Below are 19169 nucleotides of genomic sequence, written 5' to 3'. Positions count from 1 at the left end.
GCACTGTCAACAGCTGTTAAAAATAACAGCGCTCTCAACTGTTATCAGTATACCAAAAAGTTAATGGTCACACTAAAACGTGCTTTCGGCCTTTGAAAACAATTGTAAATAAACTCAACTTGCTTTGTATTTACCTAGTTGAAAATGGGCAAAAAGGATAAAAATAAGAAGAAAGGCAAAGGCGCCGAGAAGACAGCAATGAAAACCGACAAAAAACTGGCGGCCAAACAAAAGAAAATGCTGGAAAAACTGGGTGAAGTAAGACAATGAAATTGTAATGCATGGAAATGTAAACAATATGGTTTTTGACAAATTACAGTCTGATATAGCGGATATTGTGAAGACTCTGGAGGCTGAGGAGGGTCGCATTAAGGCTATAACCGAGGAAATATGCGCTCCCCCAACGCCACGTGCCAATTTCTCACTTGTGGCGCATCCCGAAAAAGAGGAACTGATTATGTTTGGTGGCGAGCTTTACAATGGCGCTAAAGTCAGCGTGTTCAACGATCTCTACATCTATAATATAGCACGTAACGAGTGGAAACAGCTGAAATCACCATCAGGACCTACGCCACGCAGTGGCCATCAAATGGTTGCTGTTGCCACCGATGGCGGTCAATTGTGGGTAAGAAAGATAATTGCTCTAAAGAGTAATTTGAGATTTATATAGTTTCTAGGTAGTGACAGTGCTGAGAAACTTTAATAACACAATCAAAGCATTGATGCTTTGATGCTTTTTTGCACCCACTAATGAATTAATGTTTATATGAATTCATACTTTTTTAGTTTAACAAAACTATTAAAGCTGTTTTAACACCTGTGTCGCGACCATTGCGAAAATTTTCAAAATATACCAAATTACAGAAATTTCTATGCCACATGGTTACACTTCATACGGTATTTTGCATAGTTTTAAAACGCGTATAAATAATACGCTTCACTTTAAACAGCTTCACACATTTTAATTCAGCGATGCTTCTTCATCTGTTATAAGTAGTAGGTTGAATAATAATAAATATTAAACGTTAAAGCGTTGCTTGGATTGTCCAATTAGAATATCGTGCGATAGATTGGCAGCCTTTCGATAGTTTGTTTAGTGCCCAGGACTTCAAATTATCGATAATATCGATAAATAAAACAAATCAATGTTTATTTTTGCAGTTGTTTGGCGGTGAACACGCGAGTCCCTCACAGCTGCAGTTCTATCACTACAAGGATCTGTGGACACTCAGCTTGAAGTCGCGTCAATGGACCAAAATCGCAGCACCAAATGGACCAAGTGCCCGAAGTGGACATCGCATGGTGGCTGCCAAGAAGCGTCTGTTCATCTTTGGTGGCTTTCATGACAACAATCAATCATATCACTATTACAACGATGTGCATTGCTTCTCCCTGGAGACGTATCAATGGCTCCCAATACAAATTGTTGGCGCTGTGGCTCCAGCTGTGCGTTCCGGCTGCTGCATGGCAGCATCCTCCGATGGGAAGATCTATGTGTGGGGCGGATATGCGCGCACATCGATGAAAAAGGATCTGGATCGTGGCATAACACACACCGATATGTTCTCACTGGAGCTGGACAGTAAGACAGATAGTTTTATGCTTATTTAGTTAGTAACTTTAATTTATGTTACTCTTGCAGAATCTGGCGGGGATAAGTACAAGTGGAACACGGTGAAGGCTGGCGGATATCGACCCAAGCCCAGAAATAGCGTCGGATGCACTGTGGCGCCCAATGGCAAAGCTTATTGCTTTGGCGGTGTCATGGACGTCAACGAGGACGATGAGAATGTGCTGGGCCAGTTTGGCGAGGAGCTGCTGGCCTTCGATTTAAGCTCACAGTCCTGGCGACTGCTCGACGTCACTCCGAAGGCAAAACCAAGTTCCAAGAAGCAGTCGAATGATGTGGAAATGGACAATGACAATGCGGCGGAGCCGGCAAAGAGCGTTACAACCACAACAGATGGCATATTTACGGTGACAGTTGGCGGACCTGGAGCCAGTCAAGCATCGACGCCCTATGTCTCAAGCATACCGAGTCTGTTTCCCAATGCGAGACGCACCGATGCTCCAGCACCTCGTATGAATCCTGGACTCTGTGTGTGCAAGGGCAATTTGTATTTGTTTGGCGGTTTGTACGAGGAGGATGAAAAGCAGCATACGCTCAATGATTTCTACTCGCTGGATTTGCACAAATTGGAGCAATGGAAGGTGATCATCAGCAGCAAGCAGAAGGCGCATGATTGGATTGATGACAGCGAAAGCAGCAGCTCCGATGAAGAGTGCTCCGATGATGATGATGACGATGACGATGATGACAGCTCAGGCATGGACACTGATTAAAGTTGAATTTGCTATTTTTTATTTCAATAAATACGAAATTGTGCGTAAACATTTTATTGCATATTTATTTTGAATGCTGAAACGTCGATAACGAACAATTTATCGATAACGACTAAGAACGATGAGAGCAATTCACACAACTTGTAAACATTTTGTGTAACAGCTAATTTTAGTAAAATTTTATTACTATTCAAAAATGTCAGCACAAAACAACGTTAAACATTTTCCAAAAAATAAAACAAAAAATACACTTGCCTACAAACACACAAACAACAACACATAACACCTGTGTGCTGGCCACACTGCACACTATTAGTTGGTATATTTGTTTGGCAGTGAAACTATCGGCACGTGCGCATCGCCAGGCGGCTGAACGTGTGTGAACGTACGTGTGTTGTGTGTGCGTGCGTGTGTGTGTGTGTGAGCGCGAGAGCGCGCGTGTGTGTGCGTTAGTGTGTAAGTTAGTGTGTGTTATTATTATTGTTAAGGTTAACCCAACAACTTAGTTTAATGCTTTAGCGCTCGCGTATCTTTTTTTTGTTAATATTTTTTTGTTGTAAGTCAAGTGTGTGCGACACAGCGACACACACATAACGGAAGCCAGAAGATGCTGCGCCTACTACTCGCCAACTGCAGTCGCAGCGACTTGCTCAGGTAACTAGCAGACCCCCTCCCTCCATCCACCTTCTTACCATTAGCAATCTCTCCCAAATCTACACATGGCCTCGAAGAGCGTCGCGTCGGCGTCGCCGACCAAAGCGATAAAGGTTTTCCCCTAGCCCCCCCTTCGTCCATCACACTTCTAAACTTTTAAATTGTAGTAAACGATTATGTCATCAAACGGTTTTCACTTAAGGTTTTCATTGAATTGTTTCTATTTTTCTTTGTTTTTAGCCGCCGCCTGCAGAACGCCAATCGCCTCTTGCGACAGCATCAACACACGCTGCTGCGACCCAAGGCAGCGCCGTCGACTGCGACGCCGCCGTCGAGTGCAGCGCGCGCATTGCAAACGACGCGCGCCCTGCTCCTAGGAGGCGCCACTCTCGCCGGGGGCGTGGCCGTGCGCAGCTGGTGGGCGACAGCACACTGCGAGGCAGCAGCGGGCGCGGGGGGAAATCGCCTCGCGGGCGTCATTCAGCATACGCTGCAGCAGGAGGAACAGCACTTCGACTGGCGACGCTTCTGGTCCTATTTGGAGCCACACACCTGGGAGCTGATTGGTGCCATCTGTGTGAGTGGATACCCGGGTGGTTTGAGGAGATGCGAGAGGGGTATACCAGGCTTGTCGGAAAGGAGAAGTTTCGTAGGCAGCAGAAAAAAGGAAGAGCGTGAGGTCCTCTTTGATAAGAAATAGATTTTAAGGTAGAATGTGAAAGGGACGGAGATCGGAGTTTTTAGTGTACACTCTTTGGAAGTGGATACCCGGGAGGCTTGAGAATATACGTGTGGGCTATTCCAGCTAGTAAGAAAAGATAAGTGTAGCAGGCAGCGGAAGGAAAAAAATGCGATAGGGTTGAAGATGGAAGTTGTTAGTGTATTAGATACCCGGCACTCTTTGGGAGTGGATACCTGGGAGGTTTAAAGAGATGCGAGTGGGGTATACACGGCTAGTGTTAGAGTAGAAGTTTAGTAGGCAGCAGGAGAAAGGAAAAGCATGAGGTTCTCTTTGAAAAGAGATGCATCTTAAGGTGGAGTAAGATAAAGTCAAAGATCGAAGTAGTTAGTGTACTAAATACCCGGTACTTTTTGGGGTAGTTGGGAGTATTATTGGAGCAGAAAAGGAGAACTGTATTCAAGTAGTTCAAGGAGTAGTTAATACAATTTGATACCCATGAGTAGTAGATTCTCTTTGATAAGAGATTCATCTTAAGGTAGAATGCGACAGTGTCGAAAATCGGAGTAGTTAATGTAATTCATACCCGGCACTCTTTGTGGTAGTTGGGAGTATTATTGGTTAGTAGAAAAGTTAGTTAGTTAGTTCAGGCAGTTAGTTCACTTCGATACCCGACACTTTTTGAGCTGAAGTGGGGTATGCTTATTTATTGGGAAAGCTAAAATATAACTTTCAGGGTATTCTTGGTTAGTAGCAAGAATTAAATGTTAGTCATAGATTGTATAAGAAGCAAGCTAATTACTGCACTTTGATATTCGCACGTCGATACTATTTACTATCGATGGCTCTATCGGTACTTCGTTGATTCGCCATCGATAGTTCTCCACATCAAATGTTTGCCATAGAAAGAAGCTAATTACGGCACTTTGATACTCTGTCATCGAGTAACTATCGATTGCGGTTCAACGATGGTACTGATAATGTTATCGATAGTTATCCACCTCAAATTAAAATCGTTCTATATCCTGCACAGCTTTTCTAATTTGCGTTTTTCTCACTTGCAGGCGGCGCTGATCGTGGCGTTCATCAACATACGCATACCCAATCTGCTGGGGGATCTGGTCAACACGCTGGCCCGGTATGCCAACACCTATGTGATGGACCCCATTCACAACTCGTTTGTGAAGGACGTGAGCAAGCCGGCGAGCAATCTACTCAGTTTGTACATGCTGCAATCGGGCTTCACCTTTGTGTACATCTATCTGCTGAGTCGCATTGGCGAACAGATGGCGGCGAAGATGCGACAGGATCTCTTCAAGCAGATCGTGCTCCAGGACATTTCGTTCTTCGACGAGAATCGCACCGGTGAACTCGTGAATCGCCTCACAGCCGATGTGCAGGACTTCAAGACCTCATTCAAGCAATTCGTGGCGCACGGATTGCGCAGCGCAGCACAATTGATCGGTGGCAGCATCTCGCTCTTCATGATCTCGCCCCACATGGCGGCGATTGCGTTGGCCGGCGTTCCTTGCGTCGTCATGTTCATGACGTACTTGGGCAAAAAGCTGCGAACCCTAAGCAAAAACTCCCAAGCGCAGGTAAGTCAAGCCTTAGATATAAACACCAACCGTCCGCTAAACTTCTTCACTTCCAGGCGGAACGTGCAACGGGAGTTTGCGAGGAGGCGCTGTCCAACATTCGCACCGTGCGCAGCAGCGCCTGCGAATATCGGGAGCTGCAGCTGTTCGAGCAGGAGACGAACGAGGCGGCACGATTGGCCCAGGAGCTGGGCCATGGCATTGCCATCTTTCAGGGTCTGACCAACTTTTTCCTCAACACACTGGTGCTCTCCACGCTCTTCATGGGCGGCCACCTCATGTCCACCGAGAGCCTCACGCCGGGCGCCCTCATGGCATTCCTCGTCGCCTCGCAGGGCGTTCAACGCTCCTTGGCCCAGGGATCGGTGTTGTTGGGCACCATGATTCGTGGCATGAGCGCCGGGAGTCGCGTCTTTGAGTTCCTCGCCATGCAACCGAAAGTGGAGCTACTCCGTGGCTATGTCATACCTCCGGAGCGACTCCATGGCGAAATACGCTTCGAGAACGTCTCGTTTGCCTACCCGATGCGACCAGAGCAGGTGAGTTTTCCTGCTTCCACTCTGATTAACGATTCTCTGTGTCCTTCACTCTCGACAAGTCTGCGTAGTTTGATCGCGATTGCGTTTATCTAATCAGTTGGGTTGCCTCTCCATATAAGCCCACTTGAAGTAGCAACGACAGGGATAAGTTTGTAAACCATTCATTGAAAGTAAACCCCCTTAAAAAATGAAAGGGAAAGGAATTATCCGAAAGAAACTGCATATAAAGTAAACCCCCTAAAAATGGAAGGGAAAGAAATTCTTACGTAGATTTTTGTTTTAAATAAGTATTCCTCTAAAATGTTAATTCGAATTCTCTTTTTTTATACCCGCTAACCATAGGGTATATAGGTATATATATTCTTGATCAGCGTCAACAGCCGAGACGATATAGCCATGTCCGTCTGTCTGTATGAACACCTAGATCTCAGAGACTATAAGAGATAGTGCTATAATTTTTCGACAGCATTTGTTATGTTTGCACGCAGATCAAGTTTGTTTCAAATTTTTGCCACGCCCACTTCCGCCCCTGCTAATCAAATATCGAATAACAATCGTAATTTTAAAGCTAGAGTTACGAATTTTGGTATATACAGTAATTATAGTAGTAATTATAGTAGTTATATTCCCTGAAAATTTGGTTGCGATCAGAAAAAAATTGTGGAAGCTATTAAAGAAATACTTTTGTATGGGCAAAAACGTCTACTTACTAGGGCTCTTAGTTGCTTTGGCTGACAATCTGGTATATTGTGCCATCTATGGTATATTTTGAATGCGGTACTATATCGATATACCACATATACCATTTGGTATATATTTAGTATTTTTGCAGTATATTTGGTATATTTTGAGAATAATACCGCAAAATATATTGCTTTTATTCAAAATGGGTAGCTGGTATCTCACAGTCGAGTACACTCGACTGTAGCTTTCTTACTTGTTTTTTATATTGTGTTGCTTTAAATTTGAATTCTCTTCGTATGTATTGAATAGTTTTAAGCGACAGGGATAAGTTTGTAAACCTTTCATATAAAGTAAACCCATCAACAAAAGGGAATTAGGGAATTCTCATATACATAGGTTTTTGTTTTAAAGATGTATGCGGCTTAAATTTCAATTCGAATTCTCATTTTATATGTCTCTAATGACTTTCAAAGCCTTTGGTATATTTTGGTTTTTATTCGGTTAAATCAATCTGGTATATTTTATGGAAATAACTTATTAAAAAAGTTTAATAAAGACAAACCAGTGCGGCAATAATTGTAAATTAAACTGAATTAATATACCACAAAAATACTAAAATAATTGTGAATTATACTGAATTAATATACCACAAAATACCAAAATATACCAATTAGAATAAAATAATAAGAATAAAAACACAAAATATTAAAAAATATACCAATGGCTATACTTGGTATAATAATATAGTACTATATTCTAGAATATAGAGTGCAAAATATACCAGATTGTCAGCCAAAGCAACTAGATGCCTTCTTCTGTCTGTTAGATAGAAGCGTATTTTCTATCCTATTGATAGCGGAAAATATACCAAATTGTCAGTCAAAGCAATTAGATGCACTAAGTTATAATACCCTTCTACCTTCTTGAATATTAATCATTAATACTGATACCCTCTCCCCTATTTCTTTTAGCTCGTGTTGAAGGACTTCAGCTTGACGCTGCGTCCGGGACAAACGGTGGCTTTGGTCGGCGCCAGCGGATCAGGGAAATCAACGATAGCTGCGCTGTTGGAACGCTTCTACGAACCCACCGCGGGCAACATCAAGATCGATGGCTACAAGCTCGCCGACATTTCGCCGTATTGGCTGCGCGCCAACGTGCTCGGTTTCATCGAACAGCAGCCGGTGCTGTTCGGCACCAGCATACTGGAGAATGTGCGCTATGGCAAACCGACGGCGAGTCCCGACGATGTTTACGCCGCCTCGAAGTTGGCCCAATCGCATGACTTTGTGACCGCCCTGCCCGATGGCTATGACACCAATGTGGGTGAGCGAGGCACTCAGCTGAGCGGGGGGCAGCGACAGCGCATTGCGATCGCTCGGGCGCTGGTGAAGAATCCGCGTGTGCTGATCCTCGATGAGGCGACGAGTGCTCTGGACGCCACCAGCGAGGCGGAGGTGCAAAAGGCCCTCGACACTGCCGTGCAGAATCGCACCACATTGGTGATTGCCCATCGACTGTCCACCATCCGCAATGCCGATCTGATTGTCGTCCTCGATCAAGGACGCGTCGTCGAGGTAAGGATTCAAATTTATCCGCCTCGACATCCGAGACAATGAAATCTATACCTATAAAATTTCTGTCTCATATGACTCCGTTAACTAATTTCTGATTTCTTTCCCTCTTAGACCGGCAAGCATGACGAGCTTATGGCCAAGCGTGGCCTGTACTTTGAGCTAGTGCGTCAGCAGGAGCGACGCGAGATCCAGGATCAAGTGCAGGCGGCCGAAGAGGTGTTGTCAACTGCCACGACGGTGACTGCGACTGCAACGCCGTCGACAAAAACAACAACAACGCCGCCAGCAACGACGACGACAACAACAACAACAACTACGCTGCCGCAAGGTTAAAAAAAAAAAACAACAGAGTTTAGAGCAATGTGACGAAAATACATATGAATTCCCTGTACATAATTTTTTATTTATTTTTACAAACTATTTTTATTTTATTTTTTTTGATTGCTAAGTGGAAATTGTAATGCAAATTAGGCAAATGGAAGCGAATTAGTTGATGTTTAATAAATGAGAATACTTGTGTTGATTTATGTACACAATTTGTTTGCGTTTCTTTTGTAGTTCAAAATTCGCGCGCTCACTTTGCAGCGATAACTTTGGTCTTCCCTTTGCACTTGGTGCTTATCGATATGCCGATATTTGGATCTGTGTGGCGCTTGGAGCATTTTAACGTTTTAGGCGCAACGGTCACACCGTTCGCTACAACGCTAGTCTCATTTTGGTTTTTTTTTTAAACAAATGCATTTGTTTTTTTTTTGTGTTCGACTTGTGTGTGCAGTAGTGTAATTGAAGTGACCAGCAAACGTGCGACCGGCTGTGGTAAAATGGTTTGAGGACGAAAACGAAAACGTAAACGCGACGAAAATTCGCAATGTGCGTAAAACATCATCAACACCAGCAACAGCAACAACAACGAAAACAGCATCAAAATACGAGATAAATTATGTAAGTGTGTGTGTGTAAGTTTGAGTTTGAGCGCGTTCGTGTACCTGCGTGTGTGTGTGTGTGTGAGTACGGTTTTGGACAGCAACAACTATTAGTAAGAATGCAACAACAACACCAATAAAAACAACAATAATAATAATAGCACAAGCTTGCTATTTGTTAATGCTGATGTCGTTGCCGTTTTGCCGTTTCGTTGTTGTTCCCGTTCCCCCACACACGAATTTTAATCAACAGCAACTTTTTTTTTGTGTTATGTGCTTGTGTCTGTTTGTTTGTCTGTCTGTGTGTGCATTCGTCATTTCACGCGCGCGTGTCTGTGTGTGTGTGTACATTTTTTTGTTATTGCTGTAACTAGTGTTAAGGTGACAATGTGCACATAGTAGGTACGACGTAAGGAAAATGAACGGCGCTGCGTCAGCTGGTTAATATTAAACGTTATTAACAGCAGTAATAACAACAACAACAACGACAGCATTGGCGAGTCATTTGTTTTTATGCAGCAGGAGTTAAGTCAAGTTGTCGTCACTCCATTTCTCAGGGTCAATGCTGCCAATAACAATAGTCTCCACTACCCCCTCCATCCATCCAACCATCCTTCTCTCTTTCGCTCCAACACCATCATCTTCACAAATTCCCGCAGTGCTGAGCAGTGCAGTTCAACAAGCCGAACTAGTTCACAAAATGATCGAAGAATGCAAACTACCAAAAAAATATATATATACATACTTGTATATATTTAAAGTGCATGTAATGCCGGCTCTGACATCATTCTTCAATTAGACATTGGCAATAAAGTAGTTTGACTTGCGATTTGTTGTATTTTTGTTTTGTTGTATTTTGTAGTAGTTCCATTTCGATTTAAAAACCGGTTCACCAAACAAAGGCTTGCCAGATCGTCAGCAACTCTCTCAGATGCAGCAACAACAACAACAATTAAGCGTTCTCTCTCTCGCTCTCTTTTCGATCTGCTCTCTTAGCCAACCGAAAGCAACAGAAACACAAACACACACACATACAGATGCAGCAACAAAAAGAATTGAAACAGCAGCAGCGAGGCGGCAGCGTCGTCAGCGGCAGCGTGCTGCCAACCTGCGCCAGCTGCCTCTGCCCGCTGCTGACGTCGCCGTCGACGTCGTCGAAAAAACACAACGATGAACCGATAGTGATGGCACTTGGCCAACAATGGCATTGCGATTGTTTTCGCTGCTCCGTCTGCGATTCCCATCTCCACAATTGGTATTTTGAGCGTGAGAATTTGCTCTATTGCCGTGACGATTATTACGCACGCTTCGGTGATGCCTGTCAGCAGTGCATGGCCGTCATAACGGGACCCGTGATGGTTGCCGGCGAGCATAAATTCCATCCGGAATGCTTCTGTTGCGCCGCCTGCGGTTCATTCATTGGCGAGGGCGAATCCTATGCGCTGGTCGAACGCTCCAAATTGTATTGCGGCCAATGCTATGGCAAAAAGAGTCGTCTCCCCATCGATGCGAGGCCACGGATCACAAAAGCCGGCAAGCCGATGCATTCCATTCGGCTCGTCGAGATTCCCAAGGATGCCACGCCCGGTCTGCGTGTGGATGGCGGCGCCCTCGATGACGGTTGTCCCACGGTCCGGATAACCGAGTAAGTCTTCCACATAGATCCCCGCTTACTCTTTGCTCACTCAACGCTCCAAGAATGCGACCCACTAATTGACTAATTGCAATTAATTTGTCCCACTGATTCACTACTAAAACTAAATTGGTATTTTACGCCTCCACTGTGGATCGTATTTCCGAACTTGTCAGTATACTAAAACTAAATACTAAGTGGTATTAATTACCATACAAATTCAGTTTAAACAATTGACTAATTTGATTCTGATTTAGTATTTATATACTAACTAAGAGGTATCTTAAATTCCACTGTGGATTTACAAACTTGTCACTAAATACTAACTAATACTAAATAGTTCGCATCATAAAGTTTATCAATTTGACTCATTTGATTCTGATTTAGTATTTATATACTAACTTATTGTTATATACTAACTAAGAGGTATCTTATCTTGTCAGTATTTTCGTGTACGAAAACTTTTCACTAAATACTAACTAATACTAATAGCTCGCATCATAAAGTTTATCAAATTAACTAATTTGATTCTGATTTACTATTCATATACTAACTGATTGGTACATGTCTACTATATATACTAACTAAGAGGTATATAGTTGATATCTTAAGTTCAACAGTGGATCGTATTTATCAGCATTTTCGTTTACTTAGACTTTCCACTAAATACCACACCTATACAAATTCTGTATTGTAATGTTAAAGCTTAAACGATTGTCTAATTTGCTTCTGATTCGGTATTTATATACTAACTGATTTGTACTAGCTATATATAATATATACTAACAATATGACTATCACTAAATACTAACACCTATACAAATTCAGTATTATCAGGCTGAAGTTTAAACGATTGACTAATTTACTTCTGATTCAGTATTTATATACTAACTAATTGGTATATACTTAATATATATATACTATCAAATAGGTATACATATACGACTATCACTAAATACTAATACAAATAAACAAATTCCGTATTCTCAGGCTGAAGTTTAAACGATTGACTAATTTGCTTCAGTATTTTAGTAATTATATACTAAATATATATACTATATACTAACTAATAGGTATATACAACTATCACTAAATACTAACACCTCACAAATTCAGTATTTATCTGCTGAAGTTGAATCAATTGACAGTATTTATAAACTAACTAATTTGTATGTAATATGTATGTAAAGTTAAATAACAAATATTCATAGTAATTATAAGTAATTTATATTTACTTTAACAAAATTGCGAAATTCAAATATATGATAGATATCATATTTTTTCGCAATTTTCTTGAATAAAAATAACAACGAATAATTCTTATTAAACTTTGTGTACATAAAATATAAGAATTTATATTTTTGCTTATAAGTTTTGCTTAATAATTGTATTAAGTTTGTTTTAAGCATTCAATTTAACTTTGGTGCTGGTTTCATGTGTCTTCACCCTCTTTCTCTCTCTCTTTCTTTATCTGCTTCTCCCATTCACTCACTCGCAAACGCAATCGCGCTGTCTCGCTCTCTTTGTCGAAATCGAAGTTTAATATGTAAATTTTACGGTCGCATGGGCAAATACGCGTTCTCCTTGCTCACCTCGGTGGCGGATCGTTGTTGTGCTTCATATAGGTAAAAACTAATCCTCATCAAGTCGATCCTGTTAATAATTCAACTCCCCATTTCCCAAGTAAACAGTTGAATTAATCACTTCTTTTTTGCTTACAGGATCGATGTGAATCTGACAAATTTGCACATTGGGGATCGGATACTCGAGGTGAACGGAACTCCGGTGAGCAACTCATCGGTGGAACAAATTGATAAACTGATACGGAGCAATGAGAAGATGCTCCAGTTGACTGTCGAACACGATCCGGTTCAAGTTTGTCGCAGTTGCAGCCAGGCGGACATTCAACGTGCGAGTTCCGCCTCCACTTTGATTCTCCCTCTCAGCACCTCGGCATCGAGTGTTGAGGTCGGTGGACGTGGTCGGGAGAGACTTTACAAGGCAGCTGAATCGAATGGCACAAAGGCACGCAAGATGCGGCAACAAACGTTGCAACAACAGCAGCAGCAGCAATCACAACATCAACAACATCAGCAGCAGCAACCACAACTCCTCAAAGAAAAAGAGCGCTGCTCAAGTTTGTCGAAGCTGTTGGATGAACAGCATACGGCGCAACAGCATTCGGCGCATCCGCAACTTTATGATTTATCGCGGACGCAAAGCTGTCGCGTTGTCCAGAAGCCGCAGCGCATTTTTCGCGCCTCGGATCTCGTGATGGGCGAGAAACTGGGCGAAGGATTCTTTGGCAAAGTGTACAAGGTGACGCATCGCTTGACCGGCGAGCTGATGGTCCTCAAGGAGTTGCATCGTGCCGACGAAGAGGCGCAGAAGAATTTCATCAAAGAGGTCGCCGTGTTGCGGTTGCTCGATCATCGGCATGTGCTCAAATTTATTGGGGTCCTCTACAAGGATAAGAAACTTCACATGGTCACCGAATACGTCGCTGGCGGTTGCCTCAAGGAATTAATTCATGATCCCGCCCAGTCGTTGAGTTGGCCACAGCGCGTCTGTTTGGCTCGGGACATCGCCTGTGGCATGAGCTATTTGCATTCCATGAACATCATCCATCGTGATCTCAATTCGATGAATTGTCTTGTGCGCGAGGATCGTTCGGTAATCGTCGCCGATTTTGGTCTTGCGAGAAGTGTTGATGCGCCACGTCTTTCCACGGCAAATGCCAATGCCAGTAACAGTAACAGTCCAGCCGCCAGTTCGGGATTCGATTCGAGTGCCGCTTTGTCGCCCAGCGGCACGATGAGACGCAGCAAGAGTCGACAGCGCAGGCAGAGATACACTGTAGTTGGGAATCCCTATTGGATGGCTCCCGAGATGATGAAGGGCCTCAAGTACGACGAGAAGGTGGACGTATTCTCCTTCGGCATCATGCTCTGCGAGGTGAGTTATCACTTTCGTGAATGTTTCACTTTCTGGCCTATTTTCTTTATACTTCACTTCAACATTGCCCATCATATTCTATTGTATCAATTTCTCGAATTCCTTACTTCACATTGCCACATTCGTGAACGTTTCACTTGCTGGCCTATTTTCATTATACTTCACTTCAACATTGCCCATCATATTCTATTGTATCAATTTCTCGAATTCCTTACTTCAAATTGCCACATTCGTAAACGTTTTACTGGCTGACCTATTTCTTCATAATTCAATGTATGCAGCGAAATCATACGAAGGTTTCGATTTGTGACGCTTTAATAAACGTTTTACTGGCATTAAATTCCGATTTACAGTTTTATTCCCTCTTTTTGTTTTTGCCATTACGCAAATGTTTCACTGTCTATTTCTTCACTTACTATTTCGATATTTACATTCTCTTTTGCTTCGTCTTTCGCAAACGTTTCACTGTCTTTTTCTTCACTTGCTGTTTCAATATTCGCAATCTCTTTTGCGACTTCTTTCGAAAACGTTTCATTGTTTAATTCTTTTCTTGCCTCTTCGAGAATCTCTTTTGCATCCTCTGTTTGTTAGTGCTATATATAATTGTTTACTCTCTTTTGCTCCCTCTTTCGCAACGATCCACTGTCTAGTTCTTCACTTACTCCTTCAATATTTGCAATCTCTTTTACTGCCTTTTTCTCAATTGTTTCACTGTCTAAATCTTTACTTGGCTCTTCTTCGATATTCATAATTTCTTTTGTTCCTTCTTTCGCAATTGTTTCACTGTTAATTCTTATCTTATTCTTTTGCTCTCTCTTTCGCAAGCGTTTCACTGTCTAATTCTTTACTTGTTCTTCCTCTTTCGCAAACATTTCCTTGCCAGCAAATACTTCCTTCTTCCTTCAATGGGCTTATAAATCTCTTACTAATCAATTTGCTTTCCCCATTTCAGATCATTGGCCGCGTTGAGGCGGATCCGGACTACATGCCGCGTAACTCGGACTTCAGTCTCAATCAGCAGGAGTTTCGGGAGAAGTTTTGCGCCCATTGCCCCGAGGCGTTCGTCAAGGTGGCGTTCGTGTGCTGCGATCTGAATCCGGATATGCGACCCTGCTTCGAGACGCTCTACATATGGCTGGAGCAGCTGCGCAGTCTGTTGGATGCACAGCAAACGCCGCCGGCGCGACTTCTGCACGAGATTGAGAACTTTCAGGATAGTTACATCAGTTCGGAGGACGCATTGTCGCCCACCTCCCAAAGGAGTCTTGACAATCTAACCGCAGAGGCGACAACGACAACGGAGGCGGCAGTTGAAGAAAAGGAGAACGTGGAGCAGCAACCAGCGGAGCAACAGGTTGTGATGCGGGCCCAAGACATTCCAAAGTCGCCGCACCTCGGCAAGGATTTCTCGCCGAGCGGCGAGCGACTGAGAGACAGCATGAGAGCGCGTCGTCGTCAGCGATTTCTGGGCGCTCAGCAGCAACTGCGAGGCCTGACCCCGGAGACAACGTCAACGGAGCGTGCGCTGAAGCAGGCGCTAAAGAAATGTCGACCCTTTGGGGAGAAAGGTTATCTGGTTGATTTGCGACCCGGTGGCGAGCTGCAGCTGAACGATGTGCGTGATTTGAACAACTATTCGGATGTGGACTCGAGTTGTGATACGAGCTTAAACTATCACGAAGTGAATGCCACGACGACGGTGATGGAGACGCCTCCTCCTCCTCCAACGCCGCCGCCACCGCCGCCTCCCCTCGAGCATCGTTTGGCCTTTGAGGATATGCGCACGAGGTTACATCAGTGTCGCAGCAAATTCGAGCATCTCGAGGAGGCGAATCGTCGGAATTTCAGTCAAGCGCAGCACTCGATGCGCAACTTTTTCAAAACGCCGCCGGTGGCCCTCAAAATGTTTCAACGTCTCGAGCACGAAGCGTCGCTAAATGGCAACGGCAACAACAACAACACTTCAACGCCGCCTCCGCTGCGTCGCATCAATCAGACGCCCATCTTTGGACGTCGCCAGTTGCCGGCTGCTTTGCCACAGCTGCCTCAGTCCGAATCCCTCGAACATCTGGCGGCAACTGCAAAGCAATCAACAACGACAACAACAACGTCGACGTCGACGACGGCTCCGAAACGCAGCAAAGCAACGCTTGTCACTTGCACCGCCGAGTTGCATGCCCCAGCGTCAGTTGCTCCAACTCCAGCTGCTGCTCCTTCCACCTGCTCCGAGTACCTGCCCAAAAAGCACAAGCTAACGCTGCCTTTGTCCAACTGCAGCAGCAGCGGCGTCCAGCGATCCACAGCCAACAGTCGACTGCAATCGGGGGCTGGCAAAGCGAAGCCTCTGAAGCCTCCAATGGGCAACAGCAACAACTCCGGCAGCAACAATCACAGCCACAACGTCGTTGGCCTCTCGCCAACACGCGCCAGACCTGGATCGCCCAGCAAGCATCTGGCTCAAAGGCACACGGCCGCCACAGCGCAGCGTCAGCACAATAATGGTAAAAGCCTCAAATCACTTGAAACTAATGGGAGAATAGATTTATAGAACTATATTTAAGCTAGCTTAGTGATGATTGAATGATTCCCTCAATTTAAATTTATTTTTTAGTTTTTATGCTTGATATAAGCAAGATTATTTTATTTCTAAGAATATCTTAAGGGATTTTTAACAAAATCAACTTATAGGCAACTGTTATACTGTTCTGTAATTTTACAGCTTAAACAAGTTGCAGAATTCATTGCTTAACGAACTGAATGTATGTTGCTTTCTCCAATTTTATCCCTATTTATCTCTATCTCTGTAAAATCGGAGAATATATTTATTGAACTATATTTAAGGTAGCTTAGCTGAAGAGTGTGATGAGCGACTAATTCCCTCAATTTCAAATCAGTTTTTGAATTTTTATGCTTGATATTAGGAAGAGCATTACATTTCTAAGAATATCGTATAACTTAGTGTAACATTGAACAAAATCAATTACTCGGCAACTGTTATACTGTGTGTACAGCTTAAACAAGTTACAGAATTCGTTGCTAATCAAACTGTTTTAGTGATTTCTTCAATTTGCTACCTATTTATACAATTCAATCCGTAATTCACTATGCAATTCAAACTGTATAACAGTTGTACCAAATTACAATATAATATGTATAAAAATCTTTGTTGTTAGAAGAACTTGCAGAATTCGTTGTTGAACAAATTGTATAACAGATGACCAGCAATTTGTAGCTTTTATTTTCAATTTATGTAACCCAAATTTATTTTAAAAGCTAACTAATATGCTGTTTATAGCCTCTATAAACTGTATAACAGTCATAACGAATTCGTCTCATATTTCTCCGACCTCCTTAAATATGTGTATAACAGTTATAATGCGTCCAGTGTATGAAAAATGCATTTGATATTTATCGGATCTTAACATTAATAACACTATATGAAAGTAATAACAATCCAATTCGTCTCATATTTAACCGATCTTGAAGATACCACTGTATAACAGTTATAGCACTGCGCTTCCATAATGTTTCCCTACTAGTAAAATTGTTCTAATATTCGGACCTCCTTAAACATACTACTGTATAACAGTTATAACACTCTCTTTCTGGTCTTCCACAGTGTCCGCTGCATACCAGCAACAGCAACATCAACAGGCAGCATCGCAAGGCGGCAAGAGCAGCAGACTGAGCATCCTCAGTCCGGAGAAGGTGCATCGACTGGGCGCGCGTCTCAGCGACCAGAAGCAGCAGGCAGCGGCTGCGGCAGCAGCGCTCAATGGAAGGGCCGGAGGCGCATCAGCGACGATGACGACGACGACGGCGGGGAGTACGGGAGGTGGAGAGAGAAGAAGAAGAGCGCCACCGCCGCCGCCAGTGCGAACGCATTTTAACACGCGTTGTTAACTGTTATACGCGAGATAGAGAGAGAAACGTTTGAAACGGCAGCAATAAAAAACCCGAGTAGAAACTCATATTCCACCACTGTTATACACACACACATACACACACACACACACCAACCGCATTCCAATACATTCCGCGAACAACAAAAAAAAAAGCCAAACGAAAAAAGAATAACAAAACTCAACGAACAGAAAACGAAGCGAAAAGCGACGACAGTTGTAGACAATAACTGTTCGAAAGTAGAAGTAGAAGAGAAAGAGAAAGAGATAGAGAGAGAGGAGACAGAGAGGGAAGCGACGCTGTGGCCAGCGCAGCAAAAGTTGTTACGAAACTTGCCCTAAACTAAAAAAAATATAATAATAATATAAATTACACAAAACAAAACCGAAATCGAAGCTTTAATAACAAAGAGAAGAAAAGTTGGTCACAGCGCAGCGTCCATATAACAGTAATGCTCAATTTTATCCACTGTTATACAGCACACACACACACTTTTTTTTATACACACAAACACACTCTTAATTAATATTACTTGTAGTCGAGATACACGAAGGTTAAGTGCCTGTAATATGAAGTTGCAATATTTACAAAAAAAAAGAAGAAAAGATTGTATAAAGAACGATAGATTCAATAGCATCGTAAGATTACAGGGTATAACAGTTTGCCGAACAAAAGCCACAGCTCAACTAACACTTAAGAAACTGACAAAAAAGAAACAAAATAAATGCGAATACGAAACAGGAGAAAGGAAAAGAAGAATATAGTTAAACCTTGTGCCATGCCCACCAATGCGAGCGAAAGGGACAGTATGCGAACTGTCTGTGTTAGGTGGGGGAAAGAAGAAGAAGAGGATGAAAAACGAGACGACGACGACGAACAGCAACAAAATATAACAATTATTTTTTTATATACATTCTATATTCCATGTTAGTGCTTAAATCTAATTTATTATACGAAGAACAAAACAAAAAAAAAACCAATGTATAACAGTATAACACGCCCTCCTAATAATGTATAACAAAAAAACAAAAATGTTGCGCAATCTACTTCGATATAGATATAATTATATGTATATATATATGTGTTTATATATAGCTCAAATGGTATTGAGAAACGCAAGTCTAACTTCAATGCGTATAACAGCTTATAACTGTACTACGCATAAAAAAAACAAACGATGCAATTAAATAAAAAAGTGTTATACAGCTGGCAAATGCTACCTGTTATACACTAGCACACTTATGTTAAAAATCTGTTATACTTAACTGTAAACGCTTACACCGCCCCCGCCACGCCCACTCGACTAATCAACTGATTTACACGTAGTAAAGAAATTATTAAGAAAAAAACTGAAATGACACTTGCTTAGCTTGACTGTTATACTGTATAACAGCTGTTGTCATACTATTGTCAATGTGCGCGCCTCTCAATGTTTAAACTTTAAACTAACTTTACACACCCACACACATATATATATATATATTATAGATTTAGTAATACTATATATACATGTACCATATATATATACAATGCGTATATTTTTGTATGCAGTTGATAATTACGATGATTATTATTACGATGTTTAAAAATACATTTGATTCCATCAAAAAAACAAACAAAAACAATGTCAAAACTTTACTTTCACAGAATTTGATCAATTTTAGCATTCTAATATCATTTT

At 42.4% G+C, this 19169-nt stretch overlaps 3 protein-coding genes across 5 annotated transcripts; all 3 read left to right on the top strand.

Moving 5' to 3' along the window:
* Window positions 1–61: 61 nt before the first annotated feature.
* On the top strand, window positions 62–2392 carry LOC132795165 (kelch domain-containing protein 4). Its single transcript, XM_060805717.1, has 4 exons — window positions 62–258; window positions 320–625; window positions 1162–1582; window positions 1643–2392. The coding sequence occupies exons 1-4, from the start codon at window positions 145–147 to the stop codon at window positions 2341–2343; spliced, it is 1542 nt and encodes a 513-aa protein (XP_060661700.1). The 5' UTR covers window positions 62–144; the 3' UTR covers window positions 2344–2392.
* Window positions 2393–2811: 419 nt separating this feature from the next.
* LOC132795163 (mitochondrial potassium channel ATP-binding subunit) lies at window positions 2812–8610 on the top strand. The gene is made up of 6 exons (XM_060805714.1): window positions 2812–2997; window positions 3238–3574; window positions 4741–5274; window positions 5331–5813; window positions 7469–8074; window positions 8186–8610. The coding sequence occupies exons 1-6, from the start codon at window positions 2951–2953 to the stop codon at window positions 8405–8407; spliced, it is 2229 nt and encodes a 742-aa protein (XP_060661697.1). The 5' UTR covers window positions 2812–2950; the 3' UTR covers window positions 8408–8610.
* Window positions 8611–8801: 191 nt separating this feature from the next.
* Window positions 8802–17751, top strand: LOC132795162 (LIM domain kinase 1). 3 transcript variants are annotated; one of them, XM_060805711.1, is made up of 6 exons: window positions 8802–9016; window positions 9994–10642; window positions 12169–12255; window positions 12352–13585; window positions 14538–16086; window positions 17205–17751. In XM_060805711.1, exons 2-6 carry the CDS (start codon window positions 10035–10037, stop codon window positions 17486–17488), a joined length of 3762 nt encoding a protein of 1253 aa, XP_060661694.1. In that variant the 5' UTR covers window positions 8802–9016; window positions 9994–10034; the 3' UTR covers window positions 17489–17751. The 3 variants fall into 3 exon arrangements, with proteins under 3 accessions (XP_060661694.1, XP_060661695.1, XP_060661696.1); XM_060805712.1 differs by lacking the exon at window positions 12169–12255 and having other exon boundaries at window positions 8803–9016; XM_060805713.1 differs by lacking the exons at window positions 9994–10642; window positions 12169–12255 and having other exon boundaries at window positions 8803–9016.
* Window positions 17752–19169: the final 1418 nt, after the last annotated feature.

Source organism: Drosophila nasuta, chromosome X (genome assembly GCF_023558535.2).
Source record: "Drosophila nasuta strain 15112-1781.00 chromosome X, ASM2355853v1, whole genome shotgun sequence".
Classification (NCBI taxonomy): domain Eukaryota; kingdom Metazoa; phylum Arthropoda; class Insecta; order Diptera; family Drosophilidae; genus Drosophila; species Drosophila nasuta.
This window is presented reverse-complemented; position numbering and strand designations above follow the sequence as displayed.